The 24,224-nt window shown below is 43.8% G+C and overlaps 1 protein-coding gene across 1 annotated transcript in view; it reads right to left on the bottom strand.

The window, feature by feature from the left end:
* Positions 1 to 23,910, bottom strand: part of GRK3 (G protein-coupled receptor kinase 3) — a 377,292-nt gene extending 353,382 nt beyond the window's left edge. Inside the window, exon 1 of the mRNA XM_068239010.1 lies at positions 22,587 to 23,910. Within this exon, the coding sequence (XP_068095111.1) occupies positions 22,587 to 22,699 (113 nt within the window). The 5' untranslated portion in view covers positions 22,700 to 23,910. The remainder of the gene's footprint in view (positions 1 to 22,586) is intronic.
* Between the last annotated feature and the right edge of the window lie 314 nt (positions 23,911 to 24,224).

Below are 24,224 nucleotides of genomic sequence, written 5' to 3' on the forward strand. Positions count from 1 at the left end.
GTGCGTTTAGAGGTAATGCACTGCAAGCAGTGTGTTACCATAACACTACACGTTATTATGCAATGCTAACGTATCACTGTGAACGTCCCATAGGATTAGCATTGCAGTGTGGTAAGCTGCAGGTCCGCAATGTCACACTGTGAATAAGCCCTGAATCCTTGTACCTACGCTAAATGTAACTGAGCAGAGTCCGTTATTTGGTACCATCTTGGCCAAGAATCTAGAGTATGCACGCATGTCCCGTGACAGGACATCACTTAGCACACCAGATCTAAACTAAAAGAGATGAGTGCATTGTTCTCACATTCACCATGCCTAGCAGAGGCCGCTTTATTGTATGCCACATTACAGCTCTCCTTCCTTCTCCAATGAACAGTACATGCTGCTCGGCTATAGTGGACGCTCTTTCCCATAGAAGCCTATGGTGGAAACGTACCCCAACAGACCACCGGAGCAGATCCTGCACTCTCCGCTCCAGCTGTCCGTTTGAGATTCGGCCCCAGTGTTGACACATCCTAAATTTGGTATCAAACTTTTGCTAGATATTGCTCCCAGAGGGGACATTCTAGTTTGGTGAACTCAGCGGTAGAATCTCCTCAATCATACGCCATTTTGTTATTTACAACTCTGAGGCTTTTTCTACGGAGTTTTCTCCTAGGTGATATTTTCACAATATCATGTCAATATCATGCCTTTTCAACCACCAGCAGAAAATACTCAAAATAATTTTAATAGCACATTTTCACCTGCTTTTTGGCAAGTTATCAATTCCAAAGTGCTGAAAAGTTATTATTAACAGAAGATGAAAATGTATCTCAATATACAGTAGAAAACAGATGATGGACCACCCACAATTCTTCAGAGGTTTATTCCATCACCAGCACAAGAAAAAACAAGCATCATACAAGTGACGGCCTAACAGCCGTTTCACGATTACTCGCTTCCTCAGAGACCAATGTCACAATACATACAATAGCCAATACTCTATAGGAGAAAATGGTAATTGCATATGGGCCTGATTCTCCTATTAGGCACCTTTCAGAAAGGCGGGACAAACCCCTTTCAAGTAGCACTGGATATAGCACACCTCTCTGTGACTATTTGTATGCTGTTTTTAGACAATCATTTTGTCAGAGAGAATAAAGAATCAGTCAACTGCTTTATCATTACCTCTGGGTCTTCTTTCCTTCTTTTTAACTCTTGAAATGAACTTGAAACTAATTAGAGGCACTCTGACCAGAGTAAACTGTTCTGGGCTCATATCCTCTATAATAGAGGGGCTCTTTCAAACTTAAAGAATAAAGCTATAACCCAACAACACTTCCTAAGTTGATTATTACTCTTCAGGGGGAGGTCCTCTATAATCCGTTGTTACAACAGGAAGCAAGACCACCTGGAGTCTGGCAACTGTTACTACTAAAGGTTAATTAGAATCTTTGCTATGTTTTGCCTCTTAAAACGTTTTTATTGAATGTCACTTCTTTTGTTATGGTTAAGCTGTAACACCTATAAGAGGTGTAAGAGACACCACACAATGTTACCTATTCTTTCCATACAAAACTGGATCCTGTAGGATGGAGGACTGAGTGATACCCTTAGCTTTTAATCGATTAACTGAGTGTGAACAAGTTTGAGCCTACACTGGTTCTTGATTATGAAATAAAAAAATAAAAAACTGAAATAAAAATATTTGGAAACAAAATCAGCATATACATTTCCAGACTATAATGATGTAAATGGCTCACTCCACATGGGAGAACAATTTCAGTAAATAACTGTCTCATATGACAGGGCTGACAGATTCTCTTCATGTATTATGGCCACACATTTATGTGCACATACCACAATCAATGATTTCACTGTACTCCTCCTTACTGCATGGGCTCTCCGCACATAACTGCCCTCATGGGAACTAACCATTAAGCTAAAACTAATACCGACTTTCAACCTTTTTTCCAGCACCTCTGAAAGGCCATGATTGTTTAAGGTGAGGATGGATGTATACTGGAAGCGACTAAAGGAATTATCAATAAAAATTAGCATTTTCCCTCCATATATATGAAATTCTAACATTACACAGCATTAGGTGCACGCCACATTGCCATGTGCATGTGAACTGCTGAGCTATCTGAATCTGCGAAAACAAAGAAAAATGTATATTCTCTGTGCAGCTGTGCACACTATCCGCTTGTGTTTATCCGGCACACAAGGTATTCTTTCAATGTAGTTTAACTTGCATTTGTCACCGTTGCCACACACACATGGGCAGCTGCGGGCACACAGACGTGGGTGCTTGTACGTGCGGGCGGCAACGCACGCTGGTTGTCAATCTAGCACCCATTTTTTTAAACAAGCCTAATTGACTCGTCTAAAATAAAACTACAGTAAAAGGTTTCCTTAACTGAAAAAAGCTTTTACTCTCTGTAAAAAAAATAAATAAAACTATCTATATATCTATCTATATATCTGTATATACTCACATATAAGTTGACCCGTGAATAAGCCGAAGTACCCACGTTTCCCCAGAAACCAGGAGAAGTGATTGACTCATGAATAAGCACCCTCCCCAGTATAGCCCTCACCACTGTAGCCAGATGTGACCACAGTACAAGTCAGCTCCCCTCCCCAGGCTCATACAACTGTGTCTCAAGAAGCAACTAGATGGCGTCATAGATGTCATAGATATGAGACAAAGCAATTGCCACACAGGAAGAATCCCCGATCATTGCACCGCTGACACGTTCCTTGCACGCTCTGCACCACAAGTCAGAAGGCAAAGGTAGTCTTGAGCAGTGCACTCTGCACACCATGTTGCAGGAGATGGGGGTCACTGACACAGCAGGTGGCCAGCTGGTAAGAGCAGGATCACTAATGCACAATCCTTACACTCCTCTGTCAGTAACAAAACCTGCTCCACCATCCGTTCTACTCCACTGACTCGCATATAAGCTGCGGGGGTGACTTTTCAGCACATTTTTTTATGCAAAAAAAATTAGGCTTATATGCGAATATATAATATTTAGTGTGTGTGTGTGTGTGTGTGTGTGTGTGTGTGTGTGTGTGTGTGTGTGTGTGTGTGTGTGTGTACATATATATTGTACAAGGCAATATAGCAACAGCTTCGGGTGTTCCCACCCTTTGTCAAGCTTGTTGCCGAAAACTGTTTTAATTTCACCTGCGGTTGCCAGAACCTCCTTAAGTCTATTTACCTTAGCTTGTCTAAATCAACCGAGGTCAGGATACAATTATTTGTTGGCTGGCTATTCACAACTGACATATTAAATTACAGCCGTTTAGTGTATCTATAAATCCATATCTATTGCTGGAAGAACACCACCCAATACCAAACATATAATCAACTCTGAATTAATAGAATATGAATGTATGAAAAAACATAAAAATAAAAAAAAAAGTTTGTTAAGCATCATACCACACAATCATTCAAGGGATACAGCTGGAGGAAGACTCCCTTGTCTTCTGAGTTATTAAAAGTTTCTGTTTAAAGAGAATCTGTACTTTAAAATTCTTACAATAAAAAGCATACCATTTTATTTATTATGTTCTCCTGGGCCCCTCTGTGCGGTTTCTGCCACTCCCTGCTCCAATCCTGGCTTGTAATTGCCATTTTTATGCAGTGTTTACAAACAAAAGACATAGCAAGTGATAGGCTAAGAGTAGCTCAGTGTGTGAGTCATACAGAGTGTGCAATGGACCTGGAGAGGGTGTGTATAGCTTCTATTCAATCACAAGCAGCACAGCACATGCCAGCCTGACTGCCTGAGCCCGACAGACCCGACAGAGGAGAGAAGATTAGATCATATAACAGAGATAACACAGCCACTGTGCAACAAGGAAAGGTTGCAATAAGACAGAGCACATTAGAACAGCTATAGGAACTTATAGGATAGAAGAAATAAGGCTCAACATTTTGTTACAGAGTCTTAGAGTCTTTAAGGGAAAGTATAGGATTTTATTCATGTTTTGCATTTATGAATGGATTTTTTTTAGCAACTAACAAAAGAATAAAATACTTTTTTTTTTCATTTTGCAAGGATTAAAACTATTAAGGATCACAGATAGAAATCTATAGTTATCCTGAAGCTTTACCCACTGATTATATTGGCAAGATCTGTAAAGCCATGTACATGCTAGATTGGTACAGGGCTGAGGGTGCCGATTGAGGCCACTTCTGCAAAGAATCTAGCTAGATTACAGCGGCTCCCCGATCCTCCCGGATACAGCACCAAGGGATCCGGGCTGGGGGATCTCTCCAGCAGAGTGCAGGTCACCAAGTTGGTCCCATCCCTTCCCCGCCAGTTCTATGCCATCAGTCCTCCTGCAACCATTTTAAGCCCGCAAGGGCAGGACTCTCTCACCCAGTGTTTTGGTTTTGCTACACATTAAATATTAAATTTTGTCACTGTAATTACCAATTCTGTATTTTGTACTGATTCTGTATTTTGTACCAACTCTGTATTTCGTATATTGGTATTTATCATTGTCTGTATTATTTTGTTCCCATTGTTTGTTTCTTACTTTGTACAGTGCCATGGAATATTTTGGTGCTTTATTAATTAATAATAATAGCAACATAATGCCTCATCAGTTTGTAGGCTAGTGACACATCTGTACAGAACTCGGCCACAAACTATCACACAATGGTTTCTTGATCCCTGTAGCATACAGCAATTGTGCATGTGTACGATGTTAATTATAGAAAAAAAAAATGGAGTTTACTGCAAAGGAGATGATTCAACAAAAGAATTATGGCTGGATTTCAGGCAACAAAAATTAGATGAGAGATGTTGCTTTTGTTTTAGTGTTGTTATCACTAGTATTATTTAAGGAAAAAACAGTAGACTCCCAGGCATCAGACCAAAAAATCTTCTACAGGAGAAAGGTGTCCAGCAGAAGAACCTTTACGGAAATAGGAAAGGTTCACACCTGTCCGCATCCAAACATCAAAACTGAGTAGACGGTTCACTGAGAAATAACAGGTGGTAGAACACTGTAGGTGGCAGATCACTAAAATCACCCAAAGAATGACTAGGAACAAACAAATCACTAGAGCATTCTGAAGTGGCCTTCCATGGCACAATATAAATTCTATTGAACATCTATAGTCATAAGACACCCTGAAAGAGGCTAGGGATATGGCCAATTCCCCTCACTATATGCTGTGAGTTGTAAACAGCAGTAACATCACCATGTGCCTATGCAATAAAGCTAGGAGGTACATCATGGGTGGTCTTCCTTTAGGGCTCGTTTCCACTATAGCGAATCCGCATGCAGTGCCTGCATGCGGATTCGCATAGGCAATACAAGTGGATGGGATTGTTTCCACTTGTGCGTCGTGCGGGTGCGTTTTGGTGTGCGGGGGAAATCTGCACGGCAGAGCCGTCAGATTTCGCGTGCGGCAGGAATGCGGGCGAATCGCCCACAATGTATTTAATAGGGAAATCGCATGCGGCTTTGTCATGCGGTTTTCCCCACGATTTCGCATGTAATGGTATGGCACTTTACACAGGCAGTGACATGGTTAAATTCGCCTGCTTCTTAGCCATGCGAAATCGCATGCGAAATCGCATGCGAAATCGCGGGGAAAACCGCATGCAGAGACGTATCCGCATGCGATTTCGTCCGCGGTGGAATCCAGGTGATTCCGCACCGCAACAGTGGAAACGAGCCCTTAATCAGAGCAGTGCTACTGAAAAGAAAAAGAACCGCACACCTTTGTCCACTGGATGCTGGTGCAGGATCCAAAGCAAATGTAATCCACAAAATCAGAAGAGAGATCCACACACAGGCTAAATCTGGAACAGTGAACACTTTAATGTCCCATCACCGACGATCATTTCAGGGACAATCCAGTCCCCTTTGTCAAGACTGGGATAGGCATGCCTGTTCTAGTCTTGACAAAGGGGACCAGATTGGCCCCGAAATGATCTTGGGTATACAGTCCGATGGTTGTACGTGTGTGATGGGACATTAAACTATTCACTGTTCTAGATTAAGCCTGTGTGCGGATCTCTCTTGATTTCGAGGGCAGTGCTTTTGACATCACAACCATAGAAAGCCATATTGATGTACCCTACCACCAAAAGCTAGCTCTGGCCCCTTAGTCTACCTCTAAATGCCAGTATCCACCTCGCAATTTTTTGGACTTTTTTCCCTGATGACTAGAGATTTTTTTGAGCCACGAGCTGTAATTTACGCGATGTAGCGACGTGGGTACACGTGCACGATCATGTGGATGTCGCTTAGCATCAGACAGCAATAATGACCATCATGGCAGATTTTTAAGATCCCCAACAACTCCGGCACAAAGTTCCGCGATCACTTGAAGTCTCTGTCATGTAACGTTGCGCATACCTGCCGGACGGAAGATGAAGGAAGATAGATCGAGGGAGCGCTCGTCGTCAGAGAGACATAGCTAGATCCATCTCCCTGCACCACGAGGTGAGTACACAGCTTTAGCTTCTTTGTGGAGATAGGAGATGATGTCACTGGGTCACAGAGACCAGATTTCTGTATATGGACTCAGGTAGGAAAATCAATGTATCTCAGGCAGGAAATCAAGTTTAGGGACCACTTTGTGAAGCAAAGATAGAACTGTGTTTATGTAAATAAAAAAAATAAAAAAACATTTATGCTTTCAAGCCAATACTTCATGTCGTAACCCTAAACTCTAACAAACAAAACCTGACCTGAGGAAAAATGGAAGGAGGCTTTACACATCTTACTTTCTCATGCGATTTTTCACATTACAACTTACAACCAGTGTAAATCAATTGGTTCATTAACATCTAATGTGATTTTTTGCATGCTGGAAAAAAAAAAAAAGTAAGCCTGCAGCATAAATTTCACACACTGTATATTTTCCGGTTCACCAGCATTAGCTACTATGGCAATACATGCAAGTAGTAATGCAGATGAACATGCGTGTTGTTCAAAAATTTGCAAGCAAATGTATGTGTGCGCTTTCCAGGAATGCAAGTTTGAACCCTGCCCAATATACCTTAACAGATCCCCAATATGTTGCAACACATCTCAGTAGAAATAAAGCAGCCACTTTCTACCTATACCAATTATTGATCAGGTCACATAGCCACAAGTTCAATTCTTAAAGAGAACCCGAGGTGGGTTTGAAGAATATTATCTGCATACAGAGGCTGGATCTGCCTATACTGCCCAGCCTCTGTTGCTATCCCAAACCCCCTAAGGTCCCCCTGCACTCTGCAATCCCTCATAAATCACAGCCGTGCTGCTGACAAACAGCTTGTCAGAGCTGGCTGTGTTTATCTCTATAGTGTCAGTCTGCTGCTCTCCCCGCCTCCTGCAGAACTCCAGTCCCCGCCTGCATCCCTTCCCTCCCTGCTGATTGGAGGGAAGGGACGGGGCAGGGACCGGAGCTATGCAGGAGGCGGGGGAGCAGCTGAGACTGACACTACAGATGTAAACACAGACTCACAGCACGGTTGTGATTTATGAGGGATTGCAGAGTGCAGGGGGACCTTAGTGGGGTTTGGGATAGCAACAGAGGCTGGGCTGTATAGGCAGATCCAGCCTCTGTATGCAGATAACATTCTTTAAACACACCTCGGGTTCTCTTTAAAGTGATATTTTACCTCCCCACCCCCCATTACCCCCACATTTTACATTACCACTTCAGATCAAATAGTGCGATGTAGAAGGAGGGACTGTGTGTGCCGCCAACAGGCACCTCTGCATCTGCTTCAATCTGGGAATGGGGTGGGGTTTTCATGCTGATGAATTTCACAATTTTCTGGATATTCAGCTCCCATAGTGCTTTGCAGTGTAAGTGCAGCAATCCATTAAAGTCTGACACCAGCATAATAAACTGAGCAGCCATTCATCACTGGTGTCAGAAATCTGGACCTTTGGACCAGGTAACAATTGAGACATTAGGGAAATCTTAAATAATTGTTACTTAAAACTTTGGTGACAACAACAAAAAATTTGCCATATGTTAGCATAGTATTTGTAATAAACGCCGTCCTTTTTTGCACGATGACATATGTTCTTCAGCTCAGGTAAGCTGTAGCGAACCATGCCCAACATTCACAGCCACATCAATCCTCTTCCTAGGCGTCTATTTTATAAAAATCGGATTTAATGATATCAACGGCTCCTGAAACAGTAGTAAGCTGATTTAATTAAACTGGATTTCTTTGTCACACAGCCACCCCCCTGTTACAATCTGTACTAGTGCTGAGAGTGATATTGGGAGGAGTGCTGTGCCTCTGACTACGCTGGGTACACCGTGCTACTTCCACAAGCCAACAACTCATAGCTAGGAATTTTAATTCCCATTACTGAAGTCTAACCTGTACGAAGCAGTATTCTGATTAGCAGGAACGGGCTCTGCACTTTGCCCCTTTCACAACTGCTACAGAGATGATGTCAGCACTTTCAAAACAAACCGTACAAATCTGATAGTTCTGACATGTGAATATAAAGATAGCCATCCATTTGGGCATTTTTCCAGGTAAGGTGATGGTGATTAGAGATGAGCAGTGACATGCTAATTTTTTGAGTTGTTGCACACATGTTGCAATTTGTATAGAATCTGGAAATGAGCCAATCACAATAAGCAGCCAGGGTATTCAATTGGCCGATTTCCAAGCATTGTTGCATTTTGTAAAGTTACAGATTACCCAGCAAGCTCATGGTGAACCAGAACTCATAGGAATGTGTAAGGGGCTACAAAGCACCAAAGAGCTGTCTTGCGTAAAATGTTATGCAAAACAGAAAAGTTTGCCTTCTTAAAGTGAACATGAGGTGAGAGGAATATGGAGGCTGCCATATTTATTTATTTTCTTGTAAACAATGCCAGCTGCCAGGCAGCCCTGCTGATCTTCTGGGATAAGTAGTGTCTGAGTTAAAACCCTGGAACAAGCATATGGCTAATCCAGTAAAACCAGCTGAGTCAGAGTACCTGATCTGCCACATGCTTGTTCAGGGTCTATGACTAAAAGTATTAGAGGCAGAGGATCAAGAGGCCTGCCAGGCAACTGGCATTGTTTAAAAGGAAATAAATAGGTCAGTTTCCATATCACTCTCACCTCGGGCTCCCTTTAAGGCCACTTTCCCATGGGCAGCTGAAATGCCAGTGAAATGCCTCTCAAACTCTCACAACTGCTCACTGCTGCCTGGTAACTGCTTGCTGAGCACATAGTTCAACTGCCCGTGGAAAAGAAGCCTAGAGGACTTCCGATGCAAAAATTAAAGATACTTTTTTCCGGTCTCAGTCCCTCACCATAGCCCCGCTCCTCATCGGTATCCCCGCTGGCAGCCCACAATGATGGCAACCTGCTGGCCGGGTTGGCTCTTCTGCACCTGCACTTGTGCCCATGTGTCTACATCAGTGGTTCTCAACCTTTTCAGCACATGTACCCCTTTGCGGGTCATCACTAAACAAATGTACCCTCTACCGAATAAGGCGTAAAAAAGTGGGTGTGGCATGTCATGATATGGGTGGAGCCAAATACTAGCGAAATACAGGTAGTCCATGGTTAAAGGGGAACTGAAGAGAGAGGTATATGGAGGCTGCCATGTTTATTTCCTTTTAAGCAATACCAGTTGCCTAGCAGCCTTGCTGATCCTCTGCCTCTAACATTATTAGCCATAGCCCCTGAACAAGCATGCAGCAGATCAGGTGTTTCAGACTTTAAAGTCAGATCTGACAAGACTAGCTGCATGCTTGTTTCTGGTGTTATTCAGATACTACTGCAGAGAAATAGACCAGCAGGGCTGCCAGGCAACTGGTATTGATTAAAAGGAAATAAATATGGCAGCCTCCGTATACCTCTTACTTCAGTTCACCTTTAAAGAGACTCCGTAACACAAATTGCATCCTGTTTTTTATCATCCTACAAGTTCCAAAAGCTATTCTAATGTGTTCTAGCTAACTGCAGCACTTTCTACTATAACAGTCTCTGTAATAAATCAATGTATCTTTCCCCTGTCAGACTTGTCGGCCTGTGTCTGGAAGGCTGCCAAGTTCTTCAGTGTTGTGGTTCTGCTATGAAGGGGGACTTCTAGGCCCCTCTCTGCACACTGCCTGTGTATTATTTAGATTAGAGCAGCTTCTCTCTTCTCTCTTATCTTTTACAAGCTGGATAAATCTTCCTCTGAGCTGGCTGAGCTTTCACATACTGAGTAATTACAGACAAGGGCAAAGCTGTTTGTAGGAAGAAAAGAGCAGCCTGAAACTTCAGTGCATGAGAGCAGAAGGGGGGAAGAAACACACAAAAGATCTCTTGAGATTCAAAAGGAAGGGTGTATACAGCCTGCTTGTGTATGGATGTATTTTCTATGTGTGGACATACTGTACATCAACCTACTTCCTGTTTTGGTGGCCATTTTGTTTGTTTATAAACAAACTTTTAAAAACTGTTTTTAACCACTTTTAATGCGGCGAGGAGCGGCGAAATTGTGACAGAGGGTAATAGGAGATGTCCCCTAACGCATCGGTATGTTTACTTTTGTGCGATTTTAACAATACAGATTCTCTTTAACAAATGAGATAGGCAGGGACTGTGTCCATACTTAATTTAAAAAAAAAAAAAAAAGTTAAAAATCCGTTGTTGCATATTTGTAGCAATTTTGGTAAAATCTGGTATCAGAGGTGACAGCTGACAGCATATATCTGGAGAGGCATCAACTCTGTTCCTCTTTTTAACGTTTGTGTCACAGTATTTTGCAAACCCACATTCGCACATATATGTTGTCACAACAGGCGGTGCCCCAGTGTAGATAGCCAGGCGGTGCACCAGTGTAGATCGCTAGGTAGTGCCCCAGTGTAGATAGCCAGGCGGTGCACCAGTGTAGATAGCCAGGCGGTGCACCAGTGTAGATAGCCAGGCGGTGCACCAGTGTAGATAGCCAGGCGGTGCACCAGTGTAGATAGCCAGCTAGTGCCCCAGTGTAGATAGCCAGCTAGTGCCCCAGTACAGATAGCCAGCTAGTGCCCCAGTACAGATAGCCAGCTAGTGCCCCAGTACAGATAGCCAGCTAGTGCCCCAGTACAGATAGCCAGCTAGTACCCCAGTACAGATAGCCAGCTAGTGCCCCAGTACAGATAGCCAGCTAGTGCCCCAGTACAGATAGCCAGCTAGTGCCCCAGTACAGATAGCCAGCTAGTGCCCCAGTACAGATAGCCAGCTAGTGCCCCAGTACAGATAGCCAGCTAGTGCCCCAGTACAGATAGCCAGCTAGTGCCCCAGTACAGATAGCCAGCTAGTGCCCCAGTATAATCTTACGTATCCCCGTTCCCACGCAGACTCCTCTCGCTGGGCTCTCCTCCTCTCGCCTCGTCTTCCCGCTATGGTTACTTCCGGCAGCAACTCTGACGTCATGAGCGGCTGCCGGGTAACCACGGCGACAGGACGCTAGGCGGCAATAGGAGGAGAGCCCGGCTACAGGAGTCCATGCAGGAACGGGGATAAGTAAGTTGCTGCGCCCCGACACTGCCTGCCGTGCCCGACAGTTCTCTCCGCCATTTTGTCTGCGGCCCCTGGGGGAACCCCTGACAGCTGCTGATGTACCCCCAGGGGTCCGCGGATGCCAGGTTGAGAACCACTGGTCTACATCACCTGGTGTGTACTGCGTATGTGCACAACTACTGTGCAGGTGCAGTACACACCAGATGACGTAGACGCGACACAGAAGAGCCAACCCCACCAGCAGGTCGCCATCATTGCGGGCAGCCAGAGGGGACACCGAAGAGGACCGGGGCTGCGGCGAGGGACTGAGGCGGCTGCTCGGAGCTGGAAGAAGACCCAGGTGAGCAAAAAGTAGTTTTTAATTTTCGCATCGGAAGTTCTTTAAACATAAGGTATCTGCAATTATTCAGGTTGGAGTGAGCACATGATGTCTCCCACAATGCATCACTGCTGAATATGCAAAATATCCTTTGTTGTCCCTGTAAACTAGCCACAACTCTAGAACCGCTGGAATGCAATGATGGGTCAGTGGCTCTGTACAATTAACAAACTGACACATGTTTGTATTCCAGCGGTTCTGGAAGTTTAGCTACTTTACAGGGACTAATAATCACAAATACCTTGTTTTAAAGAGAATCTGTATTGTTAAAATCGCACAAAAGTAAACATACCAGTGCGTTAGGGGACATCTCCTATTACCCTCTGTCACAATTTCGCCGCTCCTCGCCGCATTAAAAGTGGTTAAAAAAAGTTTTAAAAAGTTTGTTTATAAACAAACAAAATGGCCACCAAAACAGGAAGTAGGATGATGTACAGTATGTCCACACATATTACAGAGATGGTGATAGTAGAACGTGCTGCAGTAAGCCAGAACACATTAGAATAGATTTTGGAACTTGTAGGATGATAAAAAACAGGATGCAATTTTTGTTACGGAGTCTCTTTAAGATGGCAAACTTTTGTTTTGCATTGCATTTTGCAACAAATCTGCAATGAACATAGACAATTGGTATCTCATTGATCACCTAATGGTGATGGATCTCTGTTTCTTGTAATACAAACCAGGAAATCTTTGCTATCAGTGATGAACACGGAACGGAACAATAATTTCACTGTGGTGGTATCAATATGACTTAAGGCTCGGTTCACAGTATACCAGACAGCACCACATAAATAACGGTCCACTGCTATTTATCGATTCAACGACAACACAACCCATTGTCTGGAAAAAAAAACATGCATTTAGATTCTACCACAACGGAGTAAAGTGAAACAAGTCACTGCACTAAAATGCCCTCAAACAATCCCTGAGGCTGGGTGCACACATAACATAACATGAAAGGTCGCGTTTTATGTCATGTGCGTTTTTTTTGTGCGTTTGCGGGGTTCTTTTTACTGCAGATGCTTTTTTCAAGCGTTTTGCGTGCGTTTTAATGTGTTTGCGTTTCGCATATACAAAACGCATATACGCTTTGCATGCGATTTATGCAAATAACTAGTAAGACAATAGGAAGCAGATACACAATTTTTAAAAAATGCAAATAAAAATGCATGAAAAACGCATACTATTGCATTTCCATTGACTTTCATTATGTGCGTTTTTGCATACCATGCAACAAAACCAGCGTTTTTAAATACGCATGCATACAAAGCTCATATGCGTTTTTTACATGCGTTTTTTCCTGCGGCCCATAGACTTAGCGGCAAAACCGCAGCAATTTCCAGAATGCTAGCGTTTCTGCTAAGTTTGCACCTAGCCTGTGCAGTTTACAGCGAACCCCTCCAAAAAAACACAAATGTAAATGCAAACAAGTGAAAATGTGCATGAACACACGCAACAGCAATCTAAAATAAAAAATGCAGGCAAATGCAATTGCAATGTCTAGTGTGTCCCTGGCCTCATGTTCTGCCAGGTAAAACAGTCATTGCATATTTAGAATTCATATCAAGAGCAGGGAGATCACTTCCTACTATGAATGAAATATCTCCAGTTTTAGGCTATGTTCATGTGGAAAATACCATAGAAAACACTAAGGCTGGGAACACACTTATTTGAATTGTGTGTGTGTTTTGCCACACAGCGGTAACCACATGCAGAATTGCACTTAATTGCACTTAATAAAAATTCTATGGGCCGCATTGCAAAACACAGCTCTCTGCGATTTGCAATGTACCATTTTAAAAATCACACAGCATGTTGGTTCTTCCCACATACTCTATGCAAATCACATGTAATTTGCAAATGGTTTTCTTTAAAGTCACAAAAACACATACATCTAACATGCGTTTTTGTAAAAAAAAAAAAATAATAATCTGTATTTCTTCAATGATTGAAAACCAAGATTATAACACACAAAAATGCAAAAAGAAATGCAAACAAATCTAAAAACACAAAACACAGAAATGCACATGGCAGAAACTCATGATTTTGTGCACAGACGTGCTCCCAGCCTAATGCTTCATACACACTTGAGATAAAAGTCTTTGGAAAATGCAAGATCACAGACCAATTTTACCCCCTTCCATGTAGTATGAGAGCCATACTCTACACAGTCTATTCTATGGAGCTGCACTCCCCATCAGATAAAATCTTTGTAAGATGCTGCACACAAAGATGCCCGTACACATTCAAAAGATCATTATCTGCAAAAGATCTGTTCCTGCAAAAGATCCATTCCTGCAAAATGCATTCATAGTCTATGAGATCTGCAGATCCTCATACACACCTTGTTTAACAGACTTCATCTGCATATCTGGCAATCATCTGCAGATCTGAAAATCCATCCTGGTGGATCTGATCTGCAGATGATTGTCTGTTAAGCCGCATCTACACACGTAGATGCGGCCGCGATGCTCCTTATCAATCGAGCCGCTGATGCGGCTCGACTGATAAGATCCAACAGGACGGATCTTGCTTCCGCCGATTCCCTGCTCGCTCCCCGCGAGGGGACAATGGCAGGGAATCGAGCGGAAGATAAGCGGCGCCGGCAGGGACGAGCGGGGAATCGAATGCGGCGGGCGAGTGCGGGTACGCGGATGAGGCGATCCGGCGGCTAATCGAGTCGCCGGATCGCAGCCTCATCTACGCGTGTAGATGAGGCTTAAGACCAGGTGTGTATGAGGATCTGCAGATATCATAGACTATGAATGCATTTTGCAGGAATGGATCTTTTGCAGGAACAGATCTTTTGCAGATAATGATCTTTTGAGTGTGTACGGGCATCTTTGTGTGCAGCATCTTGCAAAGATTTTATCTGATGGGGAGTGCAGCTCCATAGAATAGACTGTGTAGAGTATGGCTCTCATACTACATGGAAGGGGGTAAAATTGGTCTGTGATCTTTCATTTTCCAAAGACTTTTATCTCAAGTGTGTATGAAGCATAAGGCCCCTTTTACAGGAGGCCGAAATCAATGATTTCACTGAAGGTCAGCTGATTCTGAGCACCAGCCAGTCACTTGCTAGTGCTCAGCACAGGCGTTGGGAATGGTGGCCCACCTAAGGAAGGACATCTGACCGTGGCCATGCTAAGACGTGACAAGTCACATTTTGGGTTTTTTTAATTTTTTAATTTGGCTTCGTGCCCTTGCATGCGAAAGCCAGCAGCAGAGGGCTGAACTACCCAAGAAGCGAAGAGTTCTGCCGTCTGTGGAAAAAAGGCCTCATTCACACAGACACATTAAACCAAGCCTATGACTAGCAGAAACCAACTCAAAGAACCAGTGAGTGTAAGTATTTATTGCTAGTGACAAGGGGACTACTAGCACTCAGGAGCCAGATTTGACTCCATTTATTTTAAAAAAAAAAAAAAATGAAGGTGACAATCTAGTGCGAGTACACGGTAGACTAGTACGGCGCCGGTAGACTTGGGCGCAGGATACAGCCGGTATATGGCTTATCCTGCTTCTGCACAAGTACCGGCCGCGTTAATTACAATCCCCCCTCCAGGCCGCCATGGATAGTGGGGAATGATGCAATTCGGCTTCCAGCTATTGCCGAATTATTGTGTTTTAAAAGCAACTTTGTCTCAGTCTTCTGGCGGCGCCGACATTACTCACTGAGCACCGCTATAGCTGTAATTCCTATTACAATCTATGGCTGCGCCCAAATCTACCTGCGCTGAAAAGCACTGCTCTGTAAAAAACACCCTCAAGGTGACCTCATCTAAATGCAGTGAGCTGGCTGTTAATTACCTACTATGGCAACGACCACCCCCACTGGACACAGGCAGACTACATTTCAAAACCTCAGGGTTTCAGAATCAACACATGCACCTCCCACTACATCACTTGACCAATTTTAAGGCAGGCAACAGGCCAAGCATCCTAACTGCCACATGCCACCAAGGGGCAACAGGCTGCACCAGTACACAGCAGGGTGAAGTGACAGGTGCAGCATACAAGAGATTTAGAAAAGCCTACCTCTTTATTTATTTTTTGTACCAGAATTTTTCTCGCTTTGATCATATTGAAAGTAATAGTCCAGAAATGAATACCAGACAAATGTACAGATGCAGTATCACCATAACACAGTGATCTGCAAACTTGGCTCTCTAGCTACAAGTCCAACAATGCATTTGCCTTTATGAATGATGACTGTGGCTGTCAGACTCCTGCAATGCATTGTGGGACTTGTAGTTCCTCAACAGCTGGAGAGCCAAGTTTGCAGATCAGTGCCATAACATAATAAGCCTATCTGCATTATCTCAATAAATACACCACTGTCTCCATCCAGAAATTAGGCAGCTGTGAGGGGATTGGATGCTTCAGAAACCTAACAAGTATTGCTAGGATTCACTTGCAAATGATAAGGCCAGATGCTGCTGCTAAGATGAGATGAATAATGCACTGTACAGAGTTATAATTCATGATCAATATATCGCTCTGCCACACAATTGTTACAGGAGAGAAAACAATTACAGAAACAGCCCTGAACAATCCTGAAGCTACAATACAATAGAACCAAGGACAGCAGGCCCAAACCAGGCAGCACACAGCTAAATGCCAACAGGAAGTGGCAGTTTTAAGGCTGTTACTTTATCTACAAAAAAGCAGAAGATAAAAAGGAAAGAAACAGAGAATGATTGTGGTCGATAGAACAGTAGTGTTGTTTTTTTTAATGAAATGCAATAAGAGGCAAAATACTGTGCCAGCAATCTGGTCAGATCTGGCAAAGTGAAATACTCAGCAAGCATGAGGAAAACCTCAACACAACAGATTTCTAAGGTGATCAGCTAATCGCAGAGGGGTGCATTTAGTGCTTGTTCAGACCCAGGGCGTTTTCGCCTTTCTTTAGGCGCCAGCTATTTTCAAAATCGCCCTAAAAGCACTTGTGCAATGATTTCCTATGAGAGTGTTCACATATGAGCGGTTTGATTCCGATCTGCTCTGCAAAGCGCTGCCTGTACCATTTTTGGGACGATTTTGCCTCAATGTAAGACATAGGGAAATCGCAAAACGCTTGAAAAAGCACTTTGTATAGCACTTTCCCCAGCGATTTTAAGAATAAGTACATTGTATTTATTCTTTTCCGGGTCAAAGAGTTCACTTCCTGACTTGCGTAAGGAAGTGAACAAACAAACCGCTCTGCGCTTTATAAAAAGAAAAATCGTAGCACGCAGGTAAGCGCGAGAAGGCGCTAAAAAACAAAAACAAAAAAAAAACACCTCACAAAATCGCAAAACGCTGGCCTCAGCGATTGTGATTTTAGATGTGGACAAAGCCTTATCAAGATTGCTACAAAGAAAACTGGAGGAGCTGCCAATGCAAATGCTTGTTTCCTTTAGGCTATTGTCACTTTGGGGCGTTGCATTATGACCTGCACATAGTGCAATGGAAAACAACATTGGCGGTGGCACGCGGTGTAACATAGGTAAAGAAGCAACTGACCACACAGAGTTACATAGCACAAAACAGTGTCAGTTACAATGCAGCGCAAGCGCAACAGTGTGAAAGTAACCTTAAAGTTACAGACACTTGCTTGATATATTGTCCGATATGTTCGTTCATGACAGGTGATCATGAAGGAACATATCAGACAATATAGGTAGCAATGATTACTGTACAAACCCATTATGAACAGCCGGTTCTCTCTATGGAGTGCAGAGGGGGAGGAAGAGGCACAACAATACAAGAACAATCAGGATCAGGCCAGATGGGTTTAATGAATAACTGAAGTGAGAGGGATATGAAGGCTGCCATAATTATTTCCTTTTAAGCAATAGCAGTTGCCTGGCTATCCTGCTGATCCTCTGCCTCTAATACTTTTAGCCATAGACCCTGAACAAGCATGCAGCAGATCTGGCGTTTCTGACATTATTGTCGGATTTGACAAGATTAGCTGCATGCTTGTTTCTGGTGTGATTCAGACACTACTGCAGCCAACTAGATCAGCAGGGCTGCCAGGAAACTGGTATTGTTTAAAAGGAAACAAATATGGCAGCCTCCATATTCTTCTCACTACAGATGTCCTTTAAGATGCCTCATAACTGGAGGGGAAAGGGGGCTGCCAATGTCAAGGGACACCCATTAGATTTCCAAGGGGAAAGCTGAAATAGAATTAGTTGTTCTGGGTTACTACACCTCCTAATAACCATGGTGCGTCTGTCCCAATAAAACAAATAACTGAGTGAGATATATAATTTTGGCACTAAAAGCCATTACTGTACAAACCTTTTATCTCCCCCCCTCCCCCATGTTATGCTGGGAATACACGATGCGTTTCTGCCGCTCGATCGTTTTTGCCGCTTGATTCTCCACTCAATTGCCTTATCTTCCGCTCGTTTTTCTTATCTTTTTCCATTCACTTCTATCAGAAATCGAGCCGCAAAACGATCGAACGTGAGATCGGACATGTTGGAAATTATCTATCGAACCCATCTATCTGCTGCAAAAACGCATGGTGTATTCCCAGCATTACAGTCACAGGTGCACCAACTGGCTGGTTACTGGTTACATGATCACTGAACACAACACAAGCCATTTACCTGAAAAGGTCAGCTATTTACTTGTGCACGGTACATTTAAGCTTAGGTAAAGACCTATTTTCAGATATCTTCCTGACAGCTAGAGCATATTTCCACACAACATACATCAGAGGAGTGGACTAAGATGGAGTACACATCATACACGTAAACACAGCAATTGTGTTGTCTATGTACCCGTACATTACTTGGTAACTAGGCAAGGTTTTCAAGTACCCACTGGCTACCATGACTAATTGGCCACAGCCAACCACATTTTTATTTATTTATTTAATTTTTTGATTTTGCTAAAGCAGACTCAAAAAAAAAAAAAAAAAAAAAAAAAAATCAGTATCTCATTTGGTTCCAGCAAATAAGCTGTGTGTAACAGAGAACCACATGACCCTTCCAGCATCACGGCAGCATGGAGAGTGAATGCAGCGTACAATCACAGCATGAGCCATATTCACAATTCATGGTCAGGTCAATATTTTCATTAGACAATGAAGGGATCAATGCAACCTCTTTCAGCAGCCTTACATTACAACTAGGAACCCATGCTGTGGAACCACCTGTGTATAACAGCTTTTGTTCCCTGTGGTATCAGGCATGTGCGATTTCACCAAAATGGACCATACACAGGCAAATCTCTCATGCAATGCTGACAAATACCTGCTTGTTCTCTGATAAGTTATCCATTCAGTGAGGATTTTATAATAAAACTATGTTTATCATCAAAGTGACGTGCAGAGCAGACAAAACTAAATAAGAGTAAAAAAAATATTTGGAGGGGGACCCAGTAGGGAACAGTTCTCCAATCACAGCACCCTCTTACAGCACAAAGTGTTGTGATTGGCCAAATTGTGTGGGCGTAGTTTACTACAACCTATTGGAAACCTAGCAGTTCGAGAGGTAACCATCCACCCAATTATGTTAGCTGACTTTCAGGGCCCGTTTCCACTTGTGCGGTGCGAATCAGCGCGGTAAAAATTTGCATGCGGGATGTGGGAATTTTCATGCGGATTTGCATACGAATTAGCATGAATGACGCTGTATGCGAATTTAACTATGTCAGTGCCTGTGTGCTTTTCCATTGATTTCATGCAAATTCGCATGAAAATTCACATACACCCGCATAGCGGTATGCGATTTCTGATGGCTCTGCCATGCAGATTTTTCACGCGGACGAAAAAGCTCAGAAATCCTGACAAGTGGAAACAGTCCCATCCACTTGTATTGGCTATGCGAATTTGCATGCAGCAAACGCATGCAAATTCGCGATAGTGGAAACGGGCCCTCACTACGAGGTTTTCTGCTTGATCCCCTGAAGTAGACTAGCGCCAAAAATAGTTTAAGCTCACACATCGAAGGCTTCCCAGCACGCTCACTTATTTTCAATTGTATATCTTTTCTTTGTCCAAAAGCTCCTTAAATTGCACCAAAAGTGTACATTAAAGGATACCTGAACTGACATGTGACATGATGAGATAGACATGTGTATGTACAGTGCCTAGCACACAAATACCTATGCTGTGTTCCTTTTCTTCTTTCGCTGCCAGAAAGAGTTAAATATCAGGTATGTAAGTGGCTGACTCAGTCCTGACTCAGACAGGAAGCAACTACAGTGTGAGCCTCACTGATAAGAAATTCCCGTTTTTACCTCTTTCTTGCTCTCAGAAGCCATTTTTTGCTAGGAAAGTGTTTTATAGTTGGAATTTCTTATCAGTTAGGCCCCGTTCACACTTGCGGTTCTCTGCCAAACGGACCGGATGACCCGACCGGATCCGGACCGGAACCGTACGGTTCTGATCCGGATCCGATCCGGATCCGGTCAGTTTGCATCAGGTGTTCATCAGGATGCGATCCGGATCCGTTTGGCAAAATATAGTAGAAAAGGAATAAAAATGTTGGGATCTGGGAGGTCAGCAGAAGGTGGACCTGTGGAATCAGGCCCTCCGCTGTTTAGCACTCACCTCCACCTCCGACATACTGCCAACATCTCCAGCACGTTTAAAATCACTGCTGCTCCACTCCAAAATGCTTGCCCATGTGTCCCCATCCAAAATCGCCGCTTCAATACGCATAGGAAGTGGGGTAGAACATCCGGATTTTTAGCCAGTGTGTTGTGCGCTCTCCGGTTCTCATTGGTTTGTATTGGCCGGATGGTGCAGTCCGGCTCCGCTCCGGATACGGCTGCCGGAGGAGCCTGACCAAAAAATGTTGGGTCTTATGCCGGAGTCCGGATCCGGTCCGGATCCAGTCCGGACGAAACGGACGCATGTGAACGGACGCATAGGCTTTCATTGCTATGCCGCGCGTCCGTTCCGTCCGTTCTGCATGCGGTCCGGCTCCGGCACGGCGATTCCGGACGGCGACCGCTAATGTGAACCGGGCCTGATATTTAACTCTTTCAGGCAGAGAAAGAAAAAAAGGAACACAGCATAGTTATTTGTGAGCTAGGCACTGTACATACATATGTCTATCTCATCATGTCACATGTCAGTTTGGGTATCCTTAAGGCTGGTTTCACAGTGGGACGTTACAGGCGCACGTTAGAACAGCCTGTAACGCAGCCCACCGCACAGTAATGAAAAATCAATGGGGCTGTTCACAGTGCCCACGTTGCGTTACATTGTAACGCTGCGTCACAAGACAACGTACTGCATGCAGTACTTTAGACGCGGCTGAGCCGCGTTAGACTGCTTGCACATGCTCAGTAATCTTGTGGAGGAGCGGAGAGCGGCCAGGCACATGGCTAATTAATATGCACTGCACGTTGTGACGTGCAGTGTTTACTTCCTGGAGTGGCCGCTCTTTGCGGCGATTGGCCGGCGGGACCACGTAATGCCGCATGCGCACAAGAGTGCGCATCACGGCATCACTGACGCCAGAGTGAGCTGCACAACGCGGCTCACTCTGACGTCCAGATCCAGCACCACCAGGCGTTCCGTTAGGGGGACGTTATGCGACCTTAACGCCCCCTCTAACACAACGTCCTGGTGTGAAATTAGCCTTAAGGGAGAACTGTGAAAAAGCATTAGAGCCTAAGCTGCCCATACAAGCTCAAGTGTAAAATCTTAAAAACGCCAATATGGCTAATACAATACAATACATACAATGTGTATAGCTTAAAAAAGGATTACCAGTAAGTTGTCAATTTACATAGAAGTGGTGAGTATGTAAAACGATTGTACAATCAAGCATGCTGTATGGTCAAAGATTTGGGATTCCGATAAGATGTTAGATAAATGATTTTTACCTACAATAGTATGCATAAAGTTTTAGGCTAGTCTACTTTAGGGGACCCAGCAGTCAACCTCATAGGGGAATTCAGCTAATGTGAGTAGGTGGACAGCACCCTCCTGACCTGCTAGGTTTCCAATAAGTTGTAGTAAAATACGCCCACACTATTTTGCCAATCAGGATGCTTTGTGCTGTTGAGGGTACTGTGATTGGAGAACAGATCCTTATAAGGCTTCCTGTTGGGTCCCCTGAAGCAGACTAGCGCTCGTTTTCCGGCTAGAATTGTATGGCATGGTTTCCTTACATTGACATATTTCATAGAGGTTCGAAAAGTTTGTTTATCCAACAGATCTAATCTGAAATGAAATGTGACAAGTGTATAACTGAGAAGCCAATTAGGTAAAACATTTGATGCCAATAGATGACCGTCAACTTTAGTGGGTGCATGCAGATAGCACTCAGACAGAGACTCCACTAACTATTGGCAATTGTTTAAACATGTATGCTTGATTGACATATTTATGCTAAGGAGGTGCTGCCCCATTGGCCAATGCACGTTTGCCGCCACCCACTTCAAGAGACTGTGCCCTGACCAGGCCAAAAACAGCCAGTGTTAGCAACTGGTATCACTTATCAAGGAGTGCTTGATATGTAGTAGTAGTAGTACAGATAGCACCTTGTAAATAAACTGAGTTGCCACATGTTTGTAGGTGGCACCTGGTGTAATTTGCCATTTCAAAAGCAAATGAAAAGAAAAACCATTTGTTGCCATGGGAATCACACTCAAAGACAATTCTTACCTTCAGTAATGTCATCGATTAGGCCTACTAGGTTGATCACAAGAAAATTACCAGAGCAATGATGCCTTTAAATCATACCTACAAAACAATGGTACCACTATTTGATTTCTTTTACCTGGGTTCAGGTAGTACGATCTTCTTACTGGCCCTGGCAGCAGGAGTGGATTTACTCTTTTCCATTGCCATCAGATAGCTGACATCAGCCAGCACTGCCTCTAGGTCCGCCATGGTGGAGTCTGATGCTGAGGATCTGCTCTCACAACACACTGGTCAACCCACCAAAGAGATACAGGTCACAATGTTCAAATTAAAAAAAGCATCATCTTTAAAAAAAAAATAAATACGAAAAATATTAAATAAAAAAAAAAAATATAACACTGGAATCCTAACTAGAAAGGCAAGTCCCAGATTTCTTGCTAAATGCAAAGACTTGAAAAAAAATTCAAGTCAATTTTATGGGGGATTCCACAGATGTGTGAGCACAGAAGGCTCCTGAATGAGGCCTGGTTCCTGTATTTGGGGATGGGGAGGTGGAAGCTAAATGACTAAAGAGGGACACATCTAACTAAAAAAAAATACAATCACACACATATAAATTTAAAATGAGAAATCCCAGTGTGAAGAGTGCATGGCAGAATATCCAGCCTTGAGAATCATCATGAGCAGCCACAAAACACCAGATTTACTCCAGCTAGATGCTCTGAGTTTCCCCAGTATTTTCACCCAGATTGTATTCAGTCTGAACAGGATTTCCTCCAGCAAGCCAGGCTGTTCAGAGAGTGGCCATGCTACAGCTCTGCCTGCACACAAATCAGGCGCTTCTGCCTACGAGATGCCTCTTGGTTCCTCTCCCCAACATGTTGCAGATGTGACTACACACGGCCAGATCCCCCTCCAGCAATGGCGATGCCTTGTAATCCCGGCAGATGGACGTGCAGGCGGCTGCTAAGCATTCGCTTACTCGCAGAGGGACACCATGACACAAGGCTGCAGGAAGCCGGGCTCCTCTCTGCTGCAATGGCAGTCACTCCAATGTGCTTCCCTTTTTTCTCTCAGCCCTCACACACAACCATTGCTGATCGCAGGGTGGAGGGGAGGCATCAGCAGCACGATGGAAATCACTGATCCCCGGATACATGAACAACAGATTCCAGCAAGAGATACAAAAGAAGATCCTATGCAGGGAGCTCTGTAAACACAATAATATCCGCTCCCCTCTGCAGTGCTGTGTCTATGTGGAACAGCTGTGTCCGCGCTCACAGGCGATCATGCAGCACATCCATAGGGCTCCAAGCTGGCCTTTCTCTACCAGGGTGGGCAAGCTTCTCACTGGCAACGTGCAGATTCTTCCCTTTCTCCTGTGCTGACAGCCTCCTGCTCCTGTGCAAGGCTGGATTCACATTAGCAGAGAAGCCGTGATGTCTGTTACTTCCTCTCCTGTGTGTGATAGCAGAGGCAGTCCCTGATAAACACCAGGCCTGGATCTCTTCTGCCTGCTGGAGCCGGAGTGTGAAGAAGGGGAAGAAGAAGAAGAATAGAGGCAGCCAGAGCTGCTTGCAATGCAAATAGTGACAGACAGCTAAACACAGGCATGCCTAGTGGTTGCCATTTGTTTAAAGCTGGGATGGAAGGCACTGTGCAAGGAAAGCAAATAGACATTTTATTATTTTCTGAATCCTGGCTATAATAAACACAAACTGCGCCTGCCAAAGTACAAACGGGTGCAATAGCATATGCTTCAATCGAGTGTTCG

Source organism: Hyperolius riggenbachi, chromosome 1 (assembly GCF_040937935.1).
Source record: "Hyperolius riggenbachi isolate aHypRig1 chromosome 1, aHypRig1.pri, whole genome shotgun sequence".
Lineage (NCBI taxonomy): Eukaryota > Metazoa > Chordata > Amphibia > Anura > Hyperoliidae > Hyperolius > Hyperolius riggenbachi.